Below are 23,928 nucleotides of genomic sequence, written 5' to 3'. Positions count from 1 at the left end.
CCGCCCCCTTTCTACGCACTCCCCACTTAGGGGACCTGAAGCTGGATTCTTCCGGGGAGGAAAGGGGGCTGTCCTAAAATATGCCGTATTCTTATGGTCGCCCTCTGGCCCCCTCTCACAGCCAAAGAGTTTTGTGATCTGTAATCTGCATATGTACTAAAGGCAGTAGGTAAAGGCGATAAACAGGTTTGTGCCGCCGACGAAGGAAAATCTTGTGTGATTTCAGTAGTGCATCTGGCTTTATCTGAGACAACTAAATCCAACTTGCTAGGGAGCCGGGGGAGGAGGCGAGTACGGCAAGCGGGAGGGACGAGCGGTCGTCAATGTTTGGAGTCTGGTTTCCAGGTTAGGGGTTTGTCAGCGTCCAGAAGTGCCGGTTGGCGGAGGAGAGAGCGGCTAGGCCATGTCGGCCTTCGAGAAGCCTCAGATCATTGCCCATATCCAGAAGGGCCTCAACTACACGGTGTTTGACTGTAAGTGGGTGCCCTGCAGCGCCAAATTTGTGACCATGGGCAACTTCGCACGGGGCACCGGCGTCATTCAGCTGTACGAAATCCAGCACGGGGACCTAAAGCTGCTTCGGGAGGTGGGTGCCGGGTCGCGACTGCCCAGTTCCAGGATCTGGGAGTTCGGGGGGGGGGGGGGGCAAGGCGAGTGCGGATCCTGCGGGGGGGGGGGGGGTGTCTGCATTCCTTTCGTCCAGTGCCTTCGCCCCGTGTCCCTTAAAAGCACAGCCGGAGCTGCGCGGCCGCAGCGCAGGGGATCGCACCTAGAGAAATCCTTCCCACGTACAGTGCTCTCGGTCCAGACTTGACTTCCCCTCCGCGGGCTAGTTCGTCCGCGCCCTCGCGGCCCGCAGGTGTCTGGGAGTGAAGTTACGAGTTGGGGTCAAAATTCGAGGCCCTGTGGAGCAGTGCGCAGTTTGTTTGCGGAGAGCCTGTGAATAGGCCCCTTGTTAGTAAGATGCTTTTTCTGGCAAGCAGAGCCAAAGCCGGCGCCCGTATGCCCGCCGTGCGTGATCGCAGGAGACGCCTCCCCCCCCCCCCCCAACACACACTTACCCAGCACATACTAGTTTATCGCCTGGTATTCCCAGGCGTGTGGATGACAGTGTCCCCGACCTCAGGGAGGTCTCTGGTGGGAGGGAGAATCAGTTAAATAATCAAACCAACGATGCATAAATACAAGCCAAGATGAATTTCTCAAGCATACAAGGACAGGGTTCTGTGAGAGTGAAAACAGATTTGGGATGAACAGAAACTATTTAGGCCAACCTAGGAATGGAGGAAGAGGTTTCCAGAGGAAACGGCCTGTGGGGAAACTCAGCTGTGGGAGAGAGAGGATCTTCGTATGAAACAGAAGTGGTAAGCAGGGACCAAAAGTTGCAAAAATCTATGAGTCATTTAAAATGTATTCCCCCCCCCCCCCCCCCCCCCCCAGAAAAACAGGACATCATTGAAGGGCTTTAAGCAGTGTGTGGCATGGTCAGGTTTACAAGTTTTGTAAAAATCACTAGTGAAAGGATTTAAGAGTAATGTTGTTAGCTAACATTTTTATACCTGCTTACAGTTTTTAAAATGCCTTGATTTGGGTTGCCTGGGGGGGGAAATGATCATACTCAGGTGTTTAGGGGTGTGATAGACTACAGGGAAGGTTGACAACTCCAGGGATCAAAAGCTATAGAGAGAATCTGCTTGGAGGAGTTGGAGGTTAAACAGGTAAGTAAAGAATGAATATAGTGTCCATAGGAAAGCTTAGATTAGAAGGTAAGTTGGGCCCCATCCCGCTTTAAATTTCTACAAGTGCCAGTTTTCTTGTTTGTCTTCTCTAGTCAGGGACTCTACTCAGTAAACGTGGCTTGTTCTTTTCTCTCTCTCCTTAAGTTGTTCACCACTTAGCCCCCAGTCATCTGTTGCTGTTCTAAGGTCCAGTTCAGATTATTTGATTTATGTTCAGATCCCACACAAAGAAACTTTTCTTACATTGCATTCCTGTGGTACTGTATGTGCCTGAAATATATCATCCTGTCCCATTTATCTGTAGAAGCTGCCTGCCTTCCTCCCTTCCCTTCTCTCTTTCTTTTAAGATTTTTTTTATTGATTTTTAGAGAGGGAGGAAGAGGGCCATCCACTGGCTGCCTCCTGCCCGCCCCCTACGGGTTGCTGATTCCATTCCCAGGCAGGGCACATACCTAGTGCACAGGACTGCTGCCCAACCAACTGAGTCACACCGGTTAGCACAGTGTCTTTCTTTAATATGGTACATAAGGAGCAGTGTCTCAGTAAATTACTTGTTAAAAGAATGAGTAAATGTATGTAAAAGATATAACTTGGGTAATTTAATTATTTTTCTTGCAATTTTATTTTGTATTGGTTTCAGGTGTACAGCTTAGTGGTTAGACAATCATATACTTAATGTAATGGGTAATTGAATTATTGATTTATTGATTATATGATTGGGGTGAGGGGTTTAAACAAATGGGAAACATTAGAATAGCAGAAAGAAGTTTAAAGGTGAAGTATTAGGAACAAACAACAATCAAAGCTCAACCAGAGAGCATCTATAGACTTGTGACTTTTTTTTTTTTAATATATCTTTATTGATTTCAGAGAGAGAGGAAGGGAGAGGGAGAGAGAGATAGAAACATCAATGATGAGAGAATCATTGATCGGCTGCCTCCTGCACTCCCCCTACTGGGGATTGAGCCCACAACCCCTGCATGTGCCCTGATCCAGAATCGAACCTCCATCTCCTGGATCCTAGGTTGATGCTCAACCACTGAGCCTTGCCCGGATGGGCGTGATTTCTTTTTTATAAGACTGTGATTTGTGTATATTTTGGGAATATATTTGTTCCAAAAAGTGAAATAGTGCTTTTTGTCTCTTCTAGAGATTCTGGAGGATTCTAAGGAGTTCTTGAAATAAATCTGCTTTTTAGCAAAAGTAATGTGTTAATGATAGAATATTTTAGAAATATAAATAGGAAAAGAGGAAAATTAGTATCACCCATGATCTCAACCCTAGGAGTAACTACTTTTTATATTTTACCTGTATCTTTTGGGTCTTCTTTTTTTCTACCATCAACTATCTGCTGAGAAACTATTGTTTCAAGGCACTACGCTGAAGAAAGACCAAAGTACTAAAATGATTTTTTTCTCCTAAAGAGCCTGCTGTATAAAGAGAGGATAAGACAAATACAAAAACATTTAAGAACTTAACATGGTATTTTGCTGTGATGGTGCCTTCGGAAAGAATAAAGTTAAGTTCAAGCTCAGTGCATCTCAGTTCTTAACATACATTATTGTCACCTGAATGTGTATTGTTGCTGTTTTGTGTGTGTGGCTTAAAATACTCATGCCTTGGTCCCACCCCTAGAGGTCCTGATGCACTGAGACTCTTGCATCTACACTATAGTGAAGTCTGGGCGTCAGTATTTTTTCAACTTCCACCAGGTGGTTCTAATGAGTACAGGACTGACCACAATGGAGCTAGATGAATTATTTTATTAAAACATTAGGAAACATACTTGATTCTATCATTGTGGGACCACCTCAAGTCATGTACTCCAAAGCCTGTGCATCCAAGATGAAAAGGAAGGAAGAAAATCTTTGTTGGTGCCTTCCGTATCCTGTTACTAGAGATAGATGGAGAATGAGGCGGGGCCGCCAGGTACAGTTGCGCAGTTTGCTGCGTCACCCTCGGGCGTCTGGCATCTCTTTCATCAAGCCTTACCCGTGTGAGACTTCATCGGCCTGTAAAAGGCACCATTTTTCTAATTGGCAGGAAGGACTAGGGGTAGCCCTGAAAAATGGAATTATAGTTGGAGATGTTTACACTTTAAAATTTAGTAATAAGCTAATATAGTTCTGCTTTTTTAGTCCCTGTGGCACTGAATTCACTGCTTGTTAGCATTTGGTTGACTAAACCTTTTAATGTTAATTAAGTAGTGCCAGGATGTGGAGGAGGCAATACTGACAAGCTGTACTAGACCTGCCCACAGACAGAACAAAAATAGCTCTCACTAGAATTATCCATCATGGGCTTCTTTAACCATGGTAACTTATTGTAGCAAAGAGAACCGACATCTGGGTCAAACGCAGCTATCATGGGTGGTCATTTTCACTATCATATGGCAAAAGTTCATATATACTAATTATCATTATGGAACAAATTTCACAAAATAGACATATATTTTATAACGGTTTTCAAGTGAGAAGAATTTTAAGTAACCACTGAATTCTTTTCGTGTTTTCTTTTGTAAAGGTGAAGTATTTAACGGCATTTTTTATGAACTGTAAAAATTAGCTTCACTCCAGCACCCTCTCTTAACTTAGCTACTATTATGATTTCCATGAATGACTGAGGAAAGAGAAAAGACCCCTGCTTTTATAAGTCCATTTGTCAGAATAGCTCAGCCTTTCTGAGCAAAGTGCAGTCCTCCTTGGGCAGAAAAGATGTTTATATGTCTGAGTTTATTTGTTAAGATGTTTATATATTTTGAGTTTAATTTGATTCTTGCACAACATAAATATATATTTCTGTCTTGTAAAGATAAGAATGAAGGTAAAAACCAAAGGACACAAATCTGAAAGTAGGTTTAATTCATGCCTGAACCATTTACCTCTCAATCCATTTCAGGATTGGAACATTTCTTTGGTATTTCTAGTGACTCTGAGGTTTACAGAATGGGGGCTACATAATAAAATATTTAATTGTTATATGTGTAGGCCTGGAGTCAGCCTAGTTTGGTTCTGGGACCTTGGGCAAGTCTAGCCCTCTGACCCTGTTTCCTCTCTGGAAAGGGTCTTCCCAGGGCTTAGTGTGCAGTTGTGTGTGTTGGAAAGAGAAGGGGTGGTCTGGTCTAGAAAACATCTAGAACAGTATCTGATATATAGGTGTCCAGCATACAGATACTGTTTTCATTATTGCATATAAATGACACCAGAAACTGTATGTCACTTGAAAACATGGTGGGAGAAATGGGAATGGGAATTCAGTCTACAGTGGTTTCTCCCTCCCAACACTAGAACAGAGATTAATAGATGACCAGTTATACTTTCATTCAACAAATGTTGAGCACCTATTAGGAGCTGAACAAATTGGACAAGGCCCCATTCTCATGGTAATCATTCTAGAAAGGGAGGAGATAGATCATTGAATAATTTAGTTGGTAAGTGACATAAAGAAGATTAAACAGGGCAAGATTGATAGTGATTTGGGAGTTCCACTTCCGATTGGAGGGGCAGGGAAGGCCTCTTAGAGGAGGTGACATTTAAACTAAAATCTGAATTGTGAGAAGGAAGATGTGATCTGAGTGAGGGAAGAGCAGTCCAGGCAGTGGGAAGAGGAATGCAAATGTCCTGAGGTAGAAATAACTTTGGTGTGTCTGAAGAACAAAAAGCCACAGGTGTGGCCAGAGTGTAGTAGAGGGATGGGGAGAAGCCTGAGAGACGAAGGCCAGATTTCAAAGGGTTCCCTGCACTTTGTACACCACAGGCTGTGGTGCCACTCCTGTGAGTCTGTACCTCTAAATGTACATACATTTTATTTTATTCCATTATATTTGCAATAATATCCACTTTTAGAATCTATGCAGGTATGAAGTGAAACTAGTATATGGCCCATCATGAAATAGATATACATGGCATACATAGTTCTAAGCCTCGTTTCTTCTAAGGTAGGAATCCTCCGACATGTTCAGGTGGCAGAACATCTGGACATCGTGTTGCTGGTTTTGGAATACCGTGAGGCACTGGAATAGGCAGCTTTGTCTCTGCACAGGGAATGGTTTTTCCAGTAGGAAAATCTGACAATATATATATATTCTGATCTTTACATCACAGGAAATTTCTTATCCTCAATTCCAGAGTCTCTTGTTGGCGTTCATTTGCTAGTATTTTCTAACAAACAAGCTAAAAAAATTATTGAAGAAAAGTTAAATTTGAGAAAAAAACAGTCAGCTTTAAAAAAAATTTTTATGTAGGTACCTGTTCTTGCTTCGGCAGCACACATACTAAAATTGGAAAATTACAGAGAAGATTAGCATGGCCCCTGCGCAAGGATGACGTGCAAATTCATGAAGCATTCTATATTTTTTTAAAAAGAGGGGAAAAATTGCATTGGTGCCAGAAGATCAGTGTGTTCCAGGAGCATGGTTTGAGATTCCCTATTCCAGAGGGCCCAAAGGAACATTAGGTAAAGGCATAAGATAAGGAGCTAAGTTTGTGCTTCCCAAGTTTTTATTACCAGCAATAAAATCCTAGAAGAACTGTGTGCTCCCTGTAGGCACTGACAGGTAGGAGTTAGCTGCTCCCTCTTCCATGGCCCTGGAAGAAGGAGAGAAACCCCGCCAGAGGCTCCAGGTGGGAGGAGTGGAATTACGAGAGGCAGAATGCTTTTAGCTGGGGGAAGAGAAGAAGTGGGTGACCAGTCTTCCCAGTACTTCTCTGAGAAGAGTTTTCCAGAGTTCTGTCAGTCTATGATGCAGCTGCCCAAGGCTCCTAATCCTCTGAGTCCCTGGGACCACATTCTTGCCCATTAGGGCCCACCTGCATCTTACCGAGAGGGCCGCCATTACCCATGACTTAGAGCTGGGGAGACCCAGGCCCACTGTGAAACAGACGGGGGGAGTCGATGGCTGTTTCTCAGTTGGTATAAGCTGGAACTTTGAATTAGTTCAACCATGGGAAATGTGTCCTAACTGTGATTAGGTGCTATATCAGTATTAATATATTATTTTAGGTACTTTTATTTGAGGGAAGGAATAGGTGGGGAGGACCCATAGTGAGTAACATGTCATGTTGGTCCACCTATGCATTAAAAAGAAAAAAATTAACATTCTGTGGTTCTGCACTTCTTACCAATATGGTCTTTTACAACCATGTTATTGTAGATGACTGATTTGTTTACTGGACAATTCCAAGGAGGCTGTGAATGCTTTATTTTATACCTGGCTACTTAGTAACTGCCAATTTATCTAGGTCCCAAACCATGAGAAACCTTAACAAGCTGAGAGTTTCCAAAGCTTTGTACCACGTAACAATCTCTTTTGAATCATGGAAGAAATTTTTAGTTTTAGTTTGTGTGAAGTGAATTTCATTTTCTTTTTCTTTGAAAGTTGCTGTGTATACCCTATATGGAAATGCCTGGCCAAACATTGAAAGTGCAAGGGAAATTATATTTTAAATTATATGAAACAGGCCAGCCCTAATGGGAGGGATGAAGCTTGACACAGGACCTGAAGGGTTACAAGGGGAGATGCCCTAGCAACTGGTGAACTCGGTGTAGGGGAAAAGTTCATACGGATATATTGTTAAGTGAAAAAAATCAAGTCAAAGGACAACATATGATGAGCCTTTTGATATTAAAACAACCTTATATGTGTTTGTAAATGTATAGAAAGAGGCTTAGAAGGGTGGGCATTACTTCTGTGGTCAAAGGGAGACTCACTTTTTTCCCTTTAGTCTTATTTTGTTGGAATTTTTAGAGGGAAATGTATTATGTAAACATTAAGAATAAAAAAAATTAAAGATTGTAGGGACCAAATAAGAGGAATAGTTTTGCCCTGTTGAGGCTGACAGTAAATGGGTATTATAAGGCTAGAGTGTATTGTGGGACAGGCATCAAGCAGTGGCCTCATCTAATTCCAGATTGTCCAGAGTTTCCAGGGGCGGAGCCGGAAGGAAAAGCAGGCCCCTGGAGGGATGTCAGTGACCTGAGCAGGTGAAGTTGAGGTCAATGGGGACTTTGGAGAAATCAGAAACATCAAAGACCCGCAGAGGTGTGGGAGTCGGTGGGAGTGTCATAATGCATGTGTAAATATAGGAGGAGTCAGGTAGGAAGTGATACAGTAGCACCCCCCTTATCCACAGTTTCCCTTTCCAGTTTCCATTACCCACAGTCTGAAAATATTAAATGGAAAATTCCAGAAATAAGCAATTCATAAGTTTTAAATCACACACGACTCTGAGTAGTGTGATGAAATCTCAGACCATCTTACTCTGTCCCACCCTGGTATCCACGGTATATACGCTCCCTGCCTGTTAGTCACTTTGTGGCCGCTTTGGTTATCAGATCAACGGTCTCAGGATTGCAGTGTTTGTGTTTAAGTAACCCTTATTTTACTTAGTAATGGCCCAAAGCCATTCACATAACTTTTATTACAGTACATTGTTATAATTGTTCTATTTTATTATTAGTTCTTGTTAATGTCTTACTGTGCCTGACTTATAAATTAGACTTAATCATAGTTATATATAGGGAAAAACATAGTGCATATAGGGTTCAGTACTATCTTCTGTTTCAGGTGTCCACTGAGTTTGGAACATATCCCCCTGGATAGGGGCACTCCTGTATTTGGGTTGTAAACTCCTCGAGGGCATGGCCAGTCTTGTTCATCTCTATGTCCTCTGCCTAGTTCATGGACTTGCATATAGTAGGTCACTGAATGTTGAATGCTTGAGTTGGGCAAATCTGTAAAGCTCTAGGGTTGGCTATCTTTATCTATGATGGGGGGTATTGTATTAGATCATTTCCAAGGAACTTTTCTGTGATATGGTCTTCAGGTGACTTCCATAAGCCACATGCCTTAAATAGTGCATTGGCGTATAGTTATTTTACTAATGATTATATACAATACTTGGAGCGGTTGCCTTTTAAATGAAAGGAACCCTAAAAGATTGGCTAATCCACACTAATAGCAGTGCCTTTGGTACACACAGGTATACAAATTTCTATGGATAGAGAACAGGACATAAACATTCTCAGTTTAGAGGGTTCTGCAGGGAAAACTATGAGAGACTCATAAGCATTTTTGTTCCTGTAGCCATCTGGAAAGAACAGTATCTTCATTACGTTCTCATTTCTGCAGAGGATCTTAAGGAAGAATATCACATTAAATGCTGAAATTTTCATATTTGCAAACCAATGGAGATGATAGAGTTGTCAGCATTTGAATGTCTCATTAGCGAGATGAGAGGAAAGGCAAAATTAAAACTCATTATTTTTGACAGTTATGAGGTTTTAAACTACAGAAGAATGACTAAAGAAAAAGCATGACAATTTTTTATCAGAAAACATTTTTAATAGCTTTTTACATTATGTGACTTACTTAAATCCCATAATAAAGCTGTAAATATCTTGGGTTATAAATAGTTGCTTACATAGATAATGTATCCTCTCTCCCTCTCTTTTATCAAGATTGAAAAGGCCAAACCCATTAAATGTGGAACATTTGGTGCAACATCTTTACAGCAGAGATATTTAGCTACTGGAGATTTTGCTGGAAACCTTCATATATGGTAAGATTATTAAATTAGTATTAAGACATGAGATAAGCAATTTCTTCAGTAGTCTTGTTACTCTTCCAGTGAAAGAGAATTCTAATTTTTCTTTAGGTATTTCAAATAATGTCAATATTTATTTCTACATATGCTGTTTGGTGCTACCATTTATACCTTGTATTTGTAAATAATGGGCTATTCCCCTCCACCTTGAAGGATACAATATATAAAAATGCACTTGTATAAGGTGGGGAAAAATTAGATAGTAATTGTGTGCATTTCAGCAATGCGTTTGGCATTACAGAATGATACTGAGTTTTTGCTTGTTTTAATTCATTTAATTTTTTTTAATGTGTTAGCTAACATCTAAGCACAACTTTTTAGGAACACATCTGTTGAGCAAATCAAGATAAACCTGTTTTGAATTAGCAAAATTACAATTGTGCCAAAGGCTTTTAATTTTCATGTTTTACCTAGAGTTATTTCCTTATATTTAAATTAGAGCTGAGTGAATTCAAATTTCTCTGCAATTACTTTTCAAGAATATCTCTTAATCACCTGAAGTACACAGTAATGTTGTAAAGAGAAAGTGTCTTCCCTGCCTCATGTTTTCTAATGTGACCTTTCTTGATTTCTCACTTAGAATCTGCTACTTTGTAATTAAATTACTTTGACCTATTTATCTGTCTTAGACTCCTAATATAAAACATAATGAAGCTATTTTAACTTACCTTTGCTTTAACTGCTTAATAATTAAGTTAGCGTTTATTACAGTGCATTAGTTCTTACATGCTGTGGTGTATACTTTCAAAGAAATTGGGAGAGGGACTAGTCTGAGTGTTGCTTTTTAAAAAAATATATTTCAGCACAAGAATATGAGACAAATGTAACTGTTGACTTTCTTCCTAATAGAGTAGAACAGGTATTACTGACTTATTTTCATTGATAAGTCTTATAATTTTATGTTTTAAAAAGTAATGTTTTTAAAAAATCTGTAAAAATAGTAAAATAGTTTTTTAAGTAGGACCTCAATCCTATTTAGTCTCTTGATTTTTTCACAATAATGCTACAAAGATAAACATCATGTCTAAACTAGGTTGAACTATCTCAAATTTGCTAATCTTGGCCCATTAATAAGTTGGGATTGCATCATGAAAAACTACATTCCTTTTTTAAAAAGTGTAAGTTGTTGAAAACTGACTTGTTAAAGAGAAATACGGAGAGGAGCTCCAGTAGAAAAGCAAAAGAAGGGTGGCGAGCGAGAAAAGGGATGTGTTAACGTAACCCGCCTGGGCCGTTCATCATCCAGCTCTCGCGCAGACTCAGGCACACACAGTAGCAGGTACTTTCCTGCATTCCTGTCTCTTAAAAAACCCCAGAATCAGACAGACTTCAGCCAGTTTGACTATTATTTGTGACCAGTGGGTTGATAAACTGAAAAATATATAACTAGATGAAAATCAATGTGGAATTCAGTGAAAAATAATACATTATAAAGGGAGAAATGTGTACTGAGTACATACTACTCATATAATAAAATAAACCTCAGAAGATCTCAAGATGAAACTACCAAGGCCTACTTTGGAAACATTCTAAATCCTTTGAATTTACTCTGTATTTAAAGCAGTAATTATTAGACTTCAGTCAGCAAAGAGTCCACAGGTTTGGGACCCCATCCCAGAGGTCCTTATTAATTATGTCTGGGGAGGAGACAGCGAATCTGCCCTTATTAATAAGCAGACCTGGTAATTCATGTACAGAGGTCCTACATAAATCATCTTAAGTAAAGTAGACTCAGGGGTTTGAATTCCAAGTTGAATAATGACCATTCTCATTGAAGGCTTAAAAGATGCTAAAGTGGAGAGAAGAAATGGGAGTATATGTGTAAATTCATAGCAAAACCCTTATTTTTAAACAAAAATCTAAATATGGTATACATTCTTACATTTTAGTAGTGGACTGAATGTTTGGGACATGTGGTGTAAGAAAGAAGCTGTCTTCTGTTGTTTAGGAATTTGGAAGCTCCAGAGAACCCAGTCTATTCTGTAAAGGGCCATAAAGAAATTATAAATACTATAGATGGTGTAGGTGGACTCGGAATTGGGGAAGGCGCACCTGAAATTGTGACTGGCAGCCGAGATGGTAAGTCTAACTATGTTATGTATTTTAATTTTTTTTAAAGATAAATCTTTATACAACAGTATATCCTCTGTATGTGGAAATCATCCGTAACCTTGACCCACTAAATCTAGCACTTTTTTAGTAGGCAGGTTTGATTGCATATCCCTAAATTGTTTCATTCTTGAGTATTTTGAGATAGAGGGAAAGCACTTAACTCTTAGTTTTGAGCCAGTTCAACTACTAACAACCATAGTTTCCTATGAACCTCGAAGGATTTAAAATTTCTTTATAGGCTTTTGAGGCAGCTGACAATATAATGTGGGTGGCAGCATTTCACTTTCTTTTTTTAAAAAGCAGGATTAGTACTTGTGAAAATTGTCACGCTGACAGCTGGTTGAACACTGAAGTTCTGTGATCCTTCCGCTGAGCACTGTAGGAAGCTCCAAGGGCACCAACTTCGCTTTTCCGCTCTGCAGGGACTGAAAAGGGACAGGTGTTAAAGAAAAGTTGGTGGAATTTTCTAATAGTTACTCAAGGGCAGCTATGTTTTTGAGATCAAATATTCTTTCCAGTCCTAAAAACAATATGGAATATAGAAGGAAAAATAGCAGCCTACCATACCAGCGTAGCTACTAGATTTGTTTTCCTTTCCAGTCTTATGTGCAGCAACGTGTAGTTATCAGTGTGTGTGTGATTTTGTATCTTACTTTTTCCATTTAATGTTTTGTAATATGTAAATGTTGCTGTTTCCATATAGTTTTCATGTTTATTTTAACGACTGCGTCACATCCCATCCTATGGACGTGTCACAGTGTTCTCACCAGGCCCCTGTTAATAAGCATTTAATTTAGCCTGGCCGGGCGTGGCTCAGCGGTTGAGCGTTGACCTAGGATCCAGGAGATCGCAGTTCGATTCCTGGTTGCAGACTCTATCCCCAGCAAGGGGCATGTGGGAGGCAGCTGATCAGTGATGACCCATCATTGATGTGTCTATCTCTCCCTCTTCCTCTCCCTCTTTCTGAAATCAATAAAGATAAATAATAAAATAAGCATTCAGTTTACCATAAGTTTTTTGTTTATTGTTTTGGGAGAGAGACTTAAAAATAATGAAGAGATGAGTATCATCATGTATATAATTCTTTTGGAATAAATGTATCTTATGTTTTTTAAAATTTATTGTCAAACTTTGCAAAGTATCTTTTACCTTATCAGCTACAATAGGTGAGGTAGTTTTCCAGTCTAGCCACAGTGCTGATTTTCCTTTTCTCCCTAATTTTATAGATAAAAGTGTACTCCATTCCAACTTTTGTTAACTTCTTTCTATATTTGTTTACTAGTAAATTTTGCTTTGTGAAGTGCCTGTTTATGTTCTTCGCTCATTTAACTATTGCAAACTCCATATGAATTTTATCAATCTGTATGAACCCTGTGGAGTAATATAAACCTCTTGTCATATTTGCAGAAATTTTTTTCTCCTTATAACAGCCTTTTTAATAACCAATTTTATTTTATTCTTGGAGATAAATCTAGTGGAATAGTGCCCCTTTTTCTATATTTATTATCCCTTTTAAGGATTTTTTTTTATGCTTTTCCTGTTCTCTCTCAGGTACTTTCCTTTCAGCCATTTTATAACATGCATTTGTATTTCTCATAGGCAGTGACACCATTTAGTTAGTGGTCCTGTAATTTGCATTAAAATGAGAAAGTTAAAATTAAATTGAGGAGAATTATTTGTTAATTTTATTTAATATTTCCCTGTTCTCTATTGCCACAGGGAAATTAAACTTAATTGTACATGAAATAATATTCTAAAACCCCATGTAAGAAATCACAGACGTAAAATTAGTTTATTCATTTCTATAAAGAATAAATGCCAGTGATTATTTGGGTGGTAAGGAAATAATTAAAATGGCACTGATATTCTAAATAACTAATAACTAGTTTTAGGCTTAAGCAAAGAAAGTAAAGCGTGATTTGAACTGTATAACATTTGTGTTTGCCTTGTCAATCAACCTTGTTGATAACTTAGGAACAGTTGTTGGTTTTTCTGTATATCCATTTGGAAATTTAAGTCAGACAGTATCATATGGGTTACATTGATACTAAGCACAACTTACCCAATTAGAAGTCAGAAAAATGTGACTATTTTTCAGATGTTATAACGTCTATAATATTGCCATGTGTATGGGAAGCCACAGGAAAAGAATGCAGAAAAGAAATGCCATTATTTGCTGAATTTTGCCAACTCACTTTTGTTTGTGACAGGAACTGTGAAGGTGTGGGACCCAAGGCAGAAAGATGATCCTGTCGCTAATATGGAACCTGTACAAGGAGAAAACAAGAGAGACTGCTGGACCGTGGCGTTTGGTGAGTTACTGAAGTATCAGGTGGTAAAAAGCACAGCGCTTCAGTCTCTATAGGCTGTTTTGTTGATTATTCTGACAGTTTACTGAGGCAAATAGACGTGGTGGTTAACGTCAACCTCTGTGGCCCGGGTTTGAATTCTCTTGGTGCTACTTATTGGCTGTGTGACCGGGGCTGAGTTCTTAAGGGTCTCTGTTTCTTGGTTGCTTCATTTATAAAATGGAAGTAATAAGAGAATTTACTTAATAATGTTGCTATGAGGATTCAGTAACTTAATACACGTAAAGTGCTTAGAATTGTGCTTAGATGGTTAAGTGCTCAAAAAGAATTTGCCATTACTACGTACTTGTGTTTACTAGATATTGACCTAGTTACAACCAAATGCCAATAATGGAGCTAAGTAGAGCCTCAAGAGGAGATGGTAACCTAACAAATCTTACATTATACTCTACATAGAGTATGTTTATTTTCTAGAAAATAGTTATACCATTACAAAATTATTTCTTGTAAATTTAATAACTGTCTTCCTCTATTAATATACTTAAAACAAATGTTGATTTTGTAGGACTAATATGTTTACCTTTGTGTCTCTTGCCGAGCACCAAAAGTAAAATAATTTTTGCTAGTAAGAGATATAGGGCATATTTAGTTTTAAACCTCTATTTTCTTTCCTCTTTTTCTTAGTATAATCTTCTGGATAACAGACATTAAAAGTGGGATTTAACAATATATGTGAACTGTTCAGCTTTTTATGTTATTTTAAAATTGGACTATTACTTAGAGAAAAGGTTTAGACATCCATTTTAAAAATAAGTTATTGTATGGGAATTACTGTTTGTGTGTGTATTATGAGCAATAATATATAAACTTAAGACATACACTTGGGGAGAAATTTCAGGTTTAGTATTTAGAATCATCATCCAAAAATTGATATAATAATTAAAAAGTAATTACCTTTGTGTTCATTAAAGCCTTTCAACATTGATCTAAGGGACAGAAGTACAATTTTAAATATAGGACATTAAGTTTAAAAAGAAAATCCATTGATTTGACAATTTTTTATGAGTGCCAAGTAAGTGCAAAGCTTTGGGCATAGAAAGGTGAAACCAATGCATTATCTAGCTCCAAGATGCTTATAGTTTAGTAAAGAGGACATGCTATCTACATTAATTATAGTTACAAGGTAGGAGTGGTAAAAGGTCACAAGAGGCATGGACAAATGCAGAAAGAATCCCAAGGGAGAGATGACTAGGGTGCAGTGGGGGCATTTTTTACCTCAAGAATATATAGAATTTGAACCACTGAAATTGGAAGGAAATTTCAAGAATTTTCTTCATACTTGGAAGAAGGAAATTTCTTCATACTTGGAAGAAAGTATGTAGAAGGAAATATTGTAGTAATAGAAATATCTATAAAGAATATAGGCACCCCTATGTTCATTGCAGTATTCACAATAGCCCAGATTTGGAAGCAGCCCAAGTGCCCATCAGTAGATGAGTGAATTAAAAAGCTGTGGTACATTTACACCATGGAACACTACTCAGCCATAAAAATAGAAGAGAATCTTACCTTTTGCAACAGCGTAGATGGACCTGGAAAGCATTAGTCTAAGTAAAATAAGCCAGTCAAGGAAAGACAAGTACCATATGATTTCACTCATATGTGGAATCTAACGAACAAAATAAACTAACAAACAAAATAGGAACAGACTCATGGATAGAGGGGCTGGGTGAAAAAGGTGAAGGGATTAAGGAAAAAAACAAAACTTGTAGACACGAGAACAGTATGGTGATTCCCAGAGGGAAAGGGGTGGGAAAGGCAGAAGAGAGTAAAAGGGGGGATAATGACAGAAGGAGACTTGACTTTGGGTGGTAGACACAATACAATAAGAAAGAAAGAAAAAGTCTCACGAGGGATGATGGTTTATAAAGGAACATGGTGAGGTCAGTGTTGGACATCCTGCGTGTAAGGGCTGTTGTGTCACCTGGGTGGGCCCACGGTAGAAAGGCAGGACGGGGTTTTCTGAGAAGGCAGGAGTTGAGGTGGTAGAAAACAAAGACTTTGGGATAAGATGCCCAGATAGCCCAGCACAGTTACATGGACCCCCCTCTCACTTCACACAGTTTCCTCTGCAAGAGAAGTCCAGAAAAAAATCCCTGGAACCAAGCAGGAGGAATTTAACTACAGATTATAAGTTTACAGGTGTGACCATACAACTAAAAATATGTCACAGTGTGCTACAACTTATTTCAGGTTTCCTTACAAAGATGAGGTAACCCCAGAGCAAACTTTAGCAAAATAAATAAGTTTTATTTATTTATTTTTATTATTATTTTAAAATATGTATTTATTGATTTCAGAGAGAGGAAGGGAGAGGGGGAGAGAGAAAGAAACATCAATGATGAGAGAGCCATTGATCGGCTGCCTCCTGCACACCCCCTGCTCGGGATCGAGCCCGCAACCCTGCATGTGCCCTGACCAGGATTGGAACCTCTATCTCCTGGGTCACAGGCCGATGCTCAACTACTGAGCCACGCCAGCCAGGCAATAAATAAGTTTTAAAGTAGCTTCTGTTTTCATTCAAATATAGTTTACTACCAAAGAAAGCAGTGGAAGCATAGCTGTATTTATTCTACCGAACCCTACTATGTTTGGACTGTAGTTGTCTTTTAGTCTGCAGATATAGTGTAGAGCGAACATTTGCTTTCAACTTAGAATGCAGTAAACATTTTCACATATCCCTTCAGTACAGAATGAGCTTTAAAAAACAAAACAAAAACTACATAAGATACCAAATTAATAACCTTGATGGCCTGTCAGGGTTGGTAACATGAGATTCTACCAAACGTGATTTTTAAAACCTGATTCGGTACAAGTTATGTGCATAGTTTCATAAAATTATTTTAGCAGCCTTTGGATTAGCATATATAACGATCTGAAATGTTGTGCCTTGATTTGCAGGCAATGCTTATAATCAAGAGGAGCGTGTTGTGTGTGCTGGCTATGACAACGGGGATATCAAACTTTTTGACCTCAGAAACATGTCGTTGCGGTGGGAGACAAACATTAAGAATGGGGTAATGTACCTTAAGATCCTTTTCAATTTCTTTGAGCATGTTTTCTTCCACCTCTGAACTATTATAAAGGGAAAGTGACTCCAACAGCTCATCTCAGAAAAGCCCCTCTACTAGTGGTTCTTAACCTTCGGGGGCTGTGTGGCTCTTTGGGAATCTAGTGAGAATCATGGGCCCTCTTTTATAAAATGAACACACACCCAGATGTGGTGTCGCAGTGCCCAGTGAGTCTCCAGCCCTGCCGCCTGACTGTGGACATCTGTGGGTCTCGCATTGGGATATCAAAATGAGCCTGTAGAGAGCCTGAAAAAAGTAACAGCCTCCCCAGGTACTTTCAGACTTCTGGTTCCTGAGTTGTGTGCCTTGACTGACTGTGTACAGTAGTTGGTGAACTCAAGATGGTTTGATCTTATTAACCAAGAAAACATTTTTTTATGGTTTAAGTTTTTAATGTATTGATTCAAAACACAAAATGATTGTTTAAATGCTTTCACATGAGCTAATAATTTCAAAGTTGTTTCACTTCGTTTGAAAGAACCTCCTGAATAATAATCGTTAGAACATCAATAATAAATAGTCTCTATTTTCAGGTATGTAGCTTGGAGTTTGACAGAAAAGATATAAGTATGAATAAGTTAGTAGCTACATCTCTGGAAGGCAAGTTTCATGTTTTTGACATGAGAACACAGCATCCGACCAAAGGCTTTGCTTCTGTTTCAGAAAAGGTGAGTCTGCGGGGAATGTCTTTCTATGAAGAGGAATGTTCTTTGCTTTTTTAGACTAATAAATAGACTTAGTCACCAAGGTGCCTCCCAGGTCTTTATGGGAAGGGAGCTATTTTTAATATATTCTTGTGAGATCTTGACAAGGTTTTCTGTGCAGAGTACTTTCCCAAAGTTTATCAGTGTTAGACTTCTTGATTATAATAAAGGCCTCAGTTGGCTAGGAATACTATTTATAATTAAGGAGCAATCATAGGAAAACTAGCTGATGACAGGAATTTGTTCACCAAAATCTAGCCTTGTGTTTTCTAATAAATATTTGTATTTATACCTAATTATGTACTTTTAAAAAAATGTACGTTTTTATTGATTTGAGAGAGAGAGAGAAACATCAATGATGAGAGTCATTGATCGGCTGCCTCCTGCACGCCCCCTACTGGGGATCGAGCCCACATCCCGGGCATGTGCCTTGATCTGGAATTGAACCGTGACCTCTTGGCTCATGGGTAGATACTCAGCCACTGAGCAACACCCGCTGGGCTACCTAATTACATACTTTAGGTGTATAACAATATACACCTTAATATAATACTAATTGTATACTTTGAATATATAAATATATATATATATATATATAAAGTGTCATTTAATCACATTTTATTTTACATTCCAGTTTGCTATATTAAGTAAAATTAAAGTGTTAATCACTGTGATTGATACATAGTAGGCACTCAAAAATTTATTTATTCATTTATTCATGCTTACATACATACATACTTTGCCTTATTCTGAATAGTATTTGATGTAGCTTAGAAGGAAACGTGGTATTACAACATTAGAAAAGTAGATGAAGAAAGCAGGGCAAAGGGAAAATACTTGTTTAAAAAAAATAAGATGATATCTGGAGTAAGGGGATTGCATAAAATTCATGCTGAAACATCCTGTCATTTGCAAGAGATGGGTTAGAAATGTGCCTCTGAGCTTCCTCCAGTATAAAAGCAAAGGCCAGTTACAGATTTGTAGTTTCCATAAGATTAAAATATGTAAGTTGTTCAGGAAATAAAAATGCACTTCTTTTCTCACCATGGATTCAGTAGTACTTCCTATTTTGTCTTATTACAATAATTATTATTGCGTGGAAATTACTACCACAGCCTGATGAACTAAACTCTTAACAAGGGAACTACATTGTAATATTGTTTTGCCTTTGTTGTTTCAAAGTATATTAAGTATCAGCATAAAGCTCTTTACTAAATGTTTTATATACAACTGCAACTTGTTTCTTATTATCTGTACATTTTAGTGTTATCTTCAAATTTTTTTCTTACATTTAGTTAATCTAGTAATTGCTATGTCTGAAAAATAAATGACTTTTCTTTTAAGAGGTCATATCTCCTCTTGCCTTTTGGGTTTTTATCGACTTCCAGAAGAAAACAAGAAGTTTAAGCTACAAAGCAAATTAAAATAAGTTTTAAGAGCTTGAACCTAATCACTTGAGGACTCACACACTTAAAGTGTGTATTCTGAGATGTGTTTTTATTTGCTCTTGGTAATTCTCTTAAAAGACTATTAAAATCAAATGTCAAGACTAATCACTCACTAAAATGCGAAGTGGCTTAGATCACATTAGGCAGTGCACTGCCTCTACGAAGCAGAAGTCTCATCCCTCCTGTCCTCGCCCCTCGTCTCCACCTTCCTCTCCCTTCCCCCCTCTCTGCTCCCCACAGTGAATAGAGCACTCCTACGATAGATTTACTGGCTGTTAACTGCTAACAAGCTGTTAACCTTTATCTGGTTGCCATTTTTATCTTTTAGTTTAATATGACTGATAAGGCCTTGGCTTATTATGACCATAAACACTGTCTGTAAGTCCTTATGGCCCTTATTTTGAAGACCAGACAAGTCCCATGGTGTAGATTAAAGTAAAGCTCTGGGAGCTTTAAGTTAAAATTTATTCTGTATATGGGAACTCCCAGTACTCTCCACTCAGTTTTGCTGTGAACCTAAAACTGCACTAAAAAATAAAGCTTATTTTTTTAAAATTCAATCTATATTTTCCCTTAGGAAGAAGCATATGATTTTGTATTTTGAGTTTTTAATTCTCTTCAGAGTGAGCTACAGATATAAATGTATAAAATCTATTTGCATACTTTATATGGTACTATAAGCTTAGATTTTTCAACTGATAGCATCTTTTTTAGAAAAAATCTAGTAGAACTTGTTTCATAAAGCAATAAAGAAAAGTGATGTTTTTCCTGATCTCTCAAGGGTTCCTGTAAATCTCTAGCCATTATAAAGAGAAGGACCAGAAAATAATTACTTTTATCACAGTTGTTGAAACTACAGAAGTAAAATTTCTTTCTTTCAGGCTTTCTCTCCCAGGGCTGCGTTTATCACATAAACTTACACGCTGGTTGTGTGCCTCTCGCCCTGTTTAGGCCCATAAATCTACCGTGTGGCAGGTCCGACACCTGCCCCAGAACCGAGAGCTGTTCCTGACGGCGGGCGGCGCCGGCGGCCTCCACCTCTGGAAGTAGTGAGTCTCTGCCGGGCCCGGGCTCCTTTGGTTTTTTTCGTGGGCGTAAAGTGGGACTAGGTTGACCTTTTTTGCCTTGTTTTCCTTCTTTGACTTGGTTCATTTTGCTGTGATTTTAGATTTTATGGTATTAACAAGTATTATTTGCTAAGCATTTTTAAAACAAGCCTACTTACTTTACACTTAGTAAATATTAACCTTTTGACACATTAAATATGTTTGTTGTTTATTTGTCTTTCGTATATCATAGTGAGTCAGGAACAATTCTTTTCATAGATTGGAAATCATGGGTTTTGCTAGTGTTTTTTTTTTAATAGGAAAACTTTTACCAAAGGCTTTTGTGAAATGTTCTCAGCAGGTCATTAGAACACTACCTCTAGAAGGTAGGGAGAGGGTTGGAATTGTTAGTTTTATGTCCTAATAATTCACTTGCCCAAGTTCACGTAACATCCTTGTGATAGAAGCACAACAGAGCTGAGGCCCTTGATTGACCTCTGGGAAAAGCCTTGTCTTGAGCTTGCTTTCTGCCTCTGCGGGCAGGGAGAGTGACCGGGAGAGCTTACCCCACACTGCCCTCCTAATCCTAAGGGCCAAAGTTGGCAGGTACTTGATTAGCTGCTCATTTAAAAGGCCTGATAAAAATTGCATTATTGGTTATCTCTTTCTGTAAACATCACCCAAGAAAAAAGAAAAAGAAAAAAACATAAGCCATAAATGAAGTATTTCAAAAATAAAATTTGAAAAAAATAAATAGAAGAAAAACACCATTTTTAATATTTTTGAACTTTCACATTACAAAATACTTTTCTACTTATTAGCTCCTTTTAAAAGCTAGAAAGGGTTCTGAAAAGCATTTAGGGATATAGCTGACCAAAAACTGGGAGTGAATGCTTTAAATGAAAACTATATAGTTTCTGTGCATAAAAAGCAGAGGGAAAGTTTTGAGAGATCTGGGAGAATAGGCCATTTGGTAATTTCCCTTTCCCAGCACCTCGTCCATTGTTCTTCCCTGATTGTTCCAGCCCCTCTGCACTCTGGGACAGACCCCGCAGATCCCCAAGAGCCATGCAGCGGCACCTCACTGTTCTACCTGAGGACCCAGCTCTTCAGGCTGCTTACTTGAAGTACTGAGTCCTAGTTTTCTTTGTAATCCACACATGGAATTGTTTTCGCTGGGATGTGTAAACACATTTGCAGCTGGAATTTTTGACTATCATGGATTCAGTTAATATCAGTGAAGTTGGGTCTGTATGCAATTAGAAATTTGTAGTTTACCTCAAAATAAACGTTAACCCTTACCATAACAGATAACTAGCCTAATCTTCAAGTTGGTTTGGAGCTTTGCTGTCAAGTGTAACGGTAACACCAGCAAAGGAGAAATTTCTTGAGCACATAACCAAGAATTCCTAAGGAAACTCATCTAGTTATTCAGAAATTATTTTCTGAATGAATGAACCCCAACATGCTGATTTTTTTTGCATATTTGGAACACGTAAAGTCTCAAAACTTTAATAGACAGTATGGAGAGTTTTAAAAGTCTTTGTTATTTGTTAAATACTAAATTATTGCAGCCTTTGCCAAGAGATATGAAAAAGAATCTGCTATTTATTTATCTGAATGTTTTATTCCTTTTAATCAGAAGGAATTGTATGGTCTGAGAGGAAGAAAGAACAGTAGGTTATGAGCCTGTCATGTTTTCTGTTTCTGCTCTGCTTCTCAGTTGCTTTGTATCCTGAAACTGCTGGCATTTATTAGCATTTGTAAAATACAGGTACTATCATAGTTGATACCTAACAGGCTTTAAAAGGCCTTCTAAGGAGGAGCGGTACCCCAGCATTTCACCAGGAACACATCTCTGTGCCAGGAGGGATGTTTCTTTTCCCCTCTCTCGAATCTAGACCAAATAGTGTTTATAAGTTGCTCGCCTTCAACTTTTCTTATTTTATAAATTTATGTTTTCAGCTGAAAGACAATCACGTTTCGGAATGGCTTTTTCTGTTTTGAAGCCATGATGTTTAGGTCTAGAATCTCCTTCCCATAGAGTGGTACGCAGAAGGCCCTCAGGCTGGGATCTGCAATGCAGCCGGGGGTGGAGACCGGCGTCTCACTCATTCTGGACGTGGTTAGATGGGCTCTGCAAGTGTTAGTTTCGGCTTTTGCCTTTTCACTGACTGTACCTCTTCTCTGCTCTTGCTCTCAGCGAATACCCCGTTCAGCGGTCAAAGAGAGATTCCGAGGGAGTAGAGATGGGAGTTGCAGGTTCCGTCAGCCTTCTGCAGAATGTCACGTTGTCTACCCAGCCCATTTCCAGTTTGGATTGGAGTCCAGATAAAAGGGGCCTCTGCCTCTGTAGTTCATTTGATCAGATGGTAAGAGTACTGATTATTACAAAACTCCAAAAAATTTAACCTGAAGACTTTGGACTTTGAAACCTTCCAGCGGAACACTGCGCTGGAATTTAGAATATGTTCTGGACCCTGCGACCCTCACTGAACAAAGTTGATTTGACTGATGAAAAAGGCCCAGACGCGGACCTCCAGGCTCGCCTCTCCCTGGGTGTGGAATGCCCGGTGGCATTCTGGCCACCTGGCTGGTCGCTGGTTCACTGCTGCACCCTGGGCACCATGGTCTCCAGAGCCAGCTCTTCTCCCTCCATTTCTGAGAAAGTTGATACTTGGCTGTATTTCAACATGTTTAAATGTGTTCTGCATCCCCACCAAAGTTCCATGTTTTATAATAAACACTTGAGTTGCATTTCCATGTTGACACTATTGCGGTAGGGATCACTTAATTTCATTTAGAGTGGTTTGCCTTTGTGAAACTACTGTGAATTAACCTTCATAAATACACTTTGAGAGGTTTCACAGTGACTAAGTTTCAGTACAAAATATTACTTTATAAAATAACCAAAGCGTGCAGTCAAACTAGGTTTGGGTAACTGTTTTTAGCAGTGTAACTCATAAAATGAAATACTGTGATTTATGGAGACCTCTTGTTTTTTTTCTTTACCTAAAAAAATGAGTTAAATTAGTGAGACTTTTGGTTGTTGACTATGGTAAGTGATGTTGAGATGTTCAAGCTTGTGGGGGGGGTTTGTAGCCTTAGTTTTTGTCAAACTTTTTTATATATTTTCTGAATAAATTTTTGTTTTTGAAATCAATGGTAGATCTGATTCTTTGAACTTAGTAGTAATAAAGCCAACACCATCACTTCTTCAATGTTCACTGTATCTTTGGCTAAGCTTAGAGTTGTTAATGGTATCACACTTTCATTAAGCCTACCCTCCCCACTCCATTCAAAAGAGAGAGCCACCTAAAACATTCATAATAATGTGAAATTCATGTGATTTCAGGGTTCTTGGGAAGTCACTTATTTGGAACATTAAATTCAGAAAATTAACTTTAAAAAAAAAAATCCCAAAATCTTGAATAGAATAATACTATGGACATAATTATGTCAGTAAAAATTAAATTGAACTTTTAAAATGCCTATCCCTGCTGACTTTTTGTTTTTAATTTTCAAAGGAAACATGAAAAATCTTTGAAATTCTCTTACAACACTTGTATTTAGTGGTATAATTAGAGAGGTTAAAGTCAAGAACAATAAATACTTGTATTTCACTAGATCTAAGATGTCATTGATTGTAAAATTATCTTATACCACTGAGAAAGGAAAATGTTGCCAGTGAAACTGACACAATGCTTTATTACTTAACATGTTTTTAATGTTCTCTGAATGTCCTGTTAAACTTATTAATATATAGGCTTTTTCATTATGCATCATGAAATGGTGGCACTCACACGGCCTGCAAGTCAGTGCTGGCTGTCAGCTG

General features: G+C 38.5%; 1 protein-coding gene and 1 non-coding gene across 2 annotated transcripts; both read left to right on the top strand.

Moving 5' to 3' along the window:
* Positions 1 to 328: 328 nt before the first annotated feature.
* DNAAF10 (dynein axonemal assembly factor 10) lies at positions 329 to 23,252 on the top strand. The gene is made up of 8 exons (XM_016224223.2): positions 329 to 586; positions 9,198 to 9,298; positions 11,292 to 11,422; positions 13,666 to 13,767; positions 16,726 to 16,841; positions 17,429 to 17,563; positions 19,999 to 20,096; positions 22,297 to 23,252. The coding sequence occupies exons 1-8, from the start codon at positions 404 to 406 to the stop codon at positions 22,502 to 22,504; spliced, it is 1,074 nt and encodes a 357-aa protein (XP_016079709.1). The 5' UTR covers positions 329 to 403; the 3' UTR covers positions 22,505 to 23,252.
* LOC148091650 (U6 spliceosomal RNA) lies at positions 5,989 to 6,095 on the top strand. The gene has a single exon (XR_015715615.1). It is a non-coding gene; the product is annotated as a U6 spliceosomal RNA (small nuclear RNA).
* Positions 23,253 to 23,928: the final 676 nt, after the last annotated feature.

Source organism: Miniopterus natalensis, chromosome 13 (genome assembly GCF_054644295.1).
Source record: "Miniopterus natalensis isolate mMinNat1 chromosome 13, mMinNat1.hap1, whole genome shotgun sequence".
Classification (NCBI taxonomy): Eukaryota; Metazoa; Chordata; class Mammalia; order Chiroptera; family Miniopteridae; genus Miniopterus; species Miniopterus natalensis.
The sequence above is the reverse complement of the archived record's forward strand: the minus strand, read 5'-3'. Positions and strand labels throughout refer to the sequence as shown.

Coding starts and splice junctions, on each gene's coding strand:
- DNAAF10 (XM_016224223.2), top strand. CDS start 404: ATGTCGGCCTTCGAGAAGCCTCAGATCATTGCCCATATCCAGAAGGGC. Junction 587..9,197: donor ACCTAAAGCTGCTTCGGGAG/GTGGGTGCCGGG, acceptor TCTTTTATCAAG/ATTGAAAAGGCCAAACCCAT. Junction 16,842..17,428: donor AGACAAACATTAAGAATGGG/GTAATGTACCTT, acceptor CTCTATTTTCAG/GTATGTAGCTTGGAGTTTGA.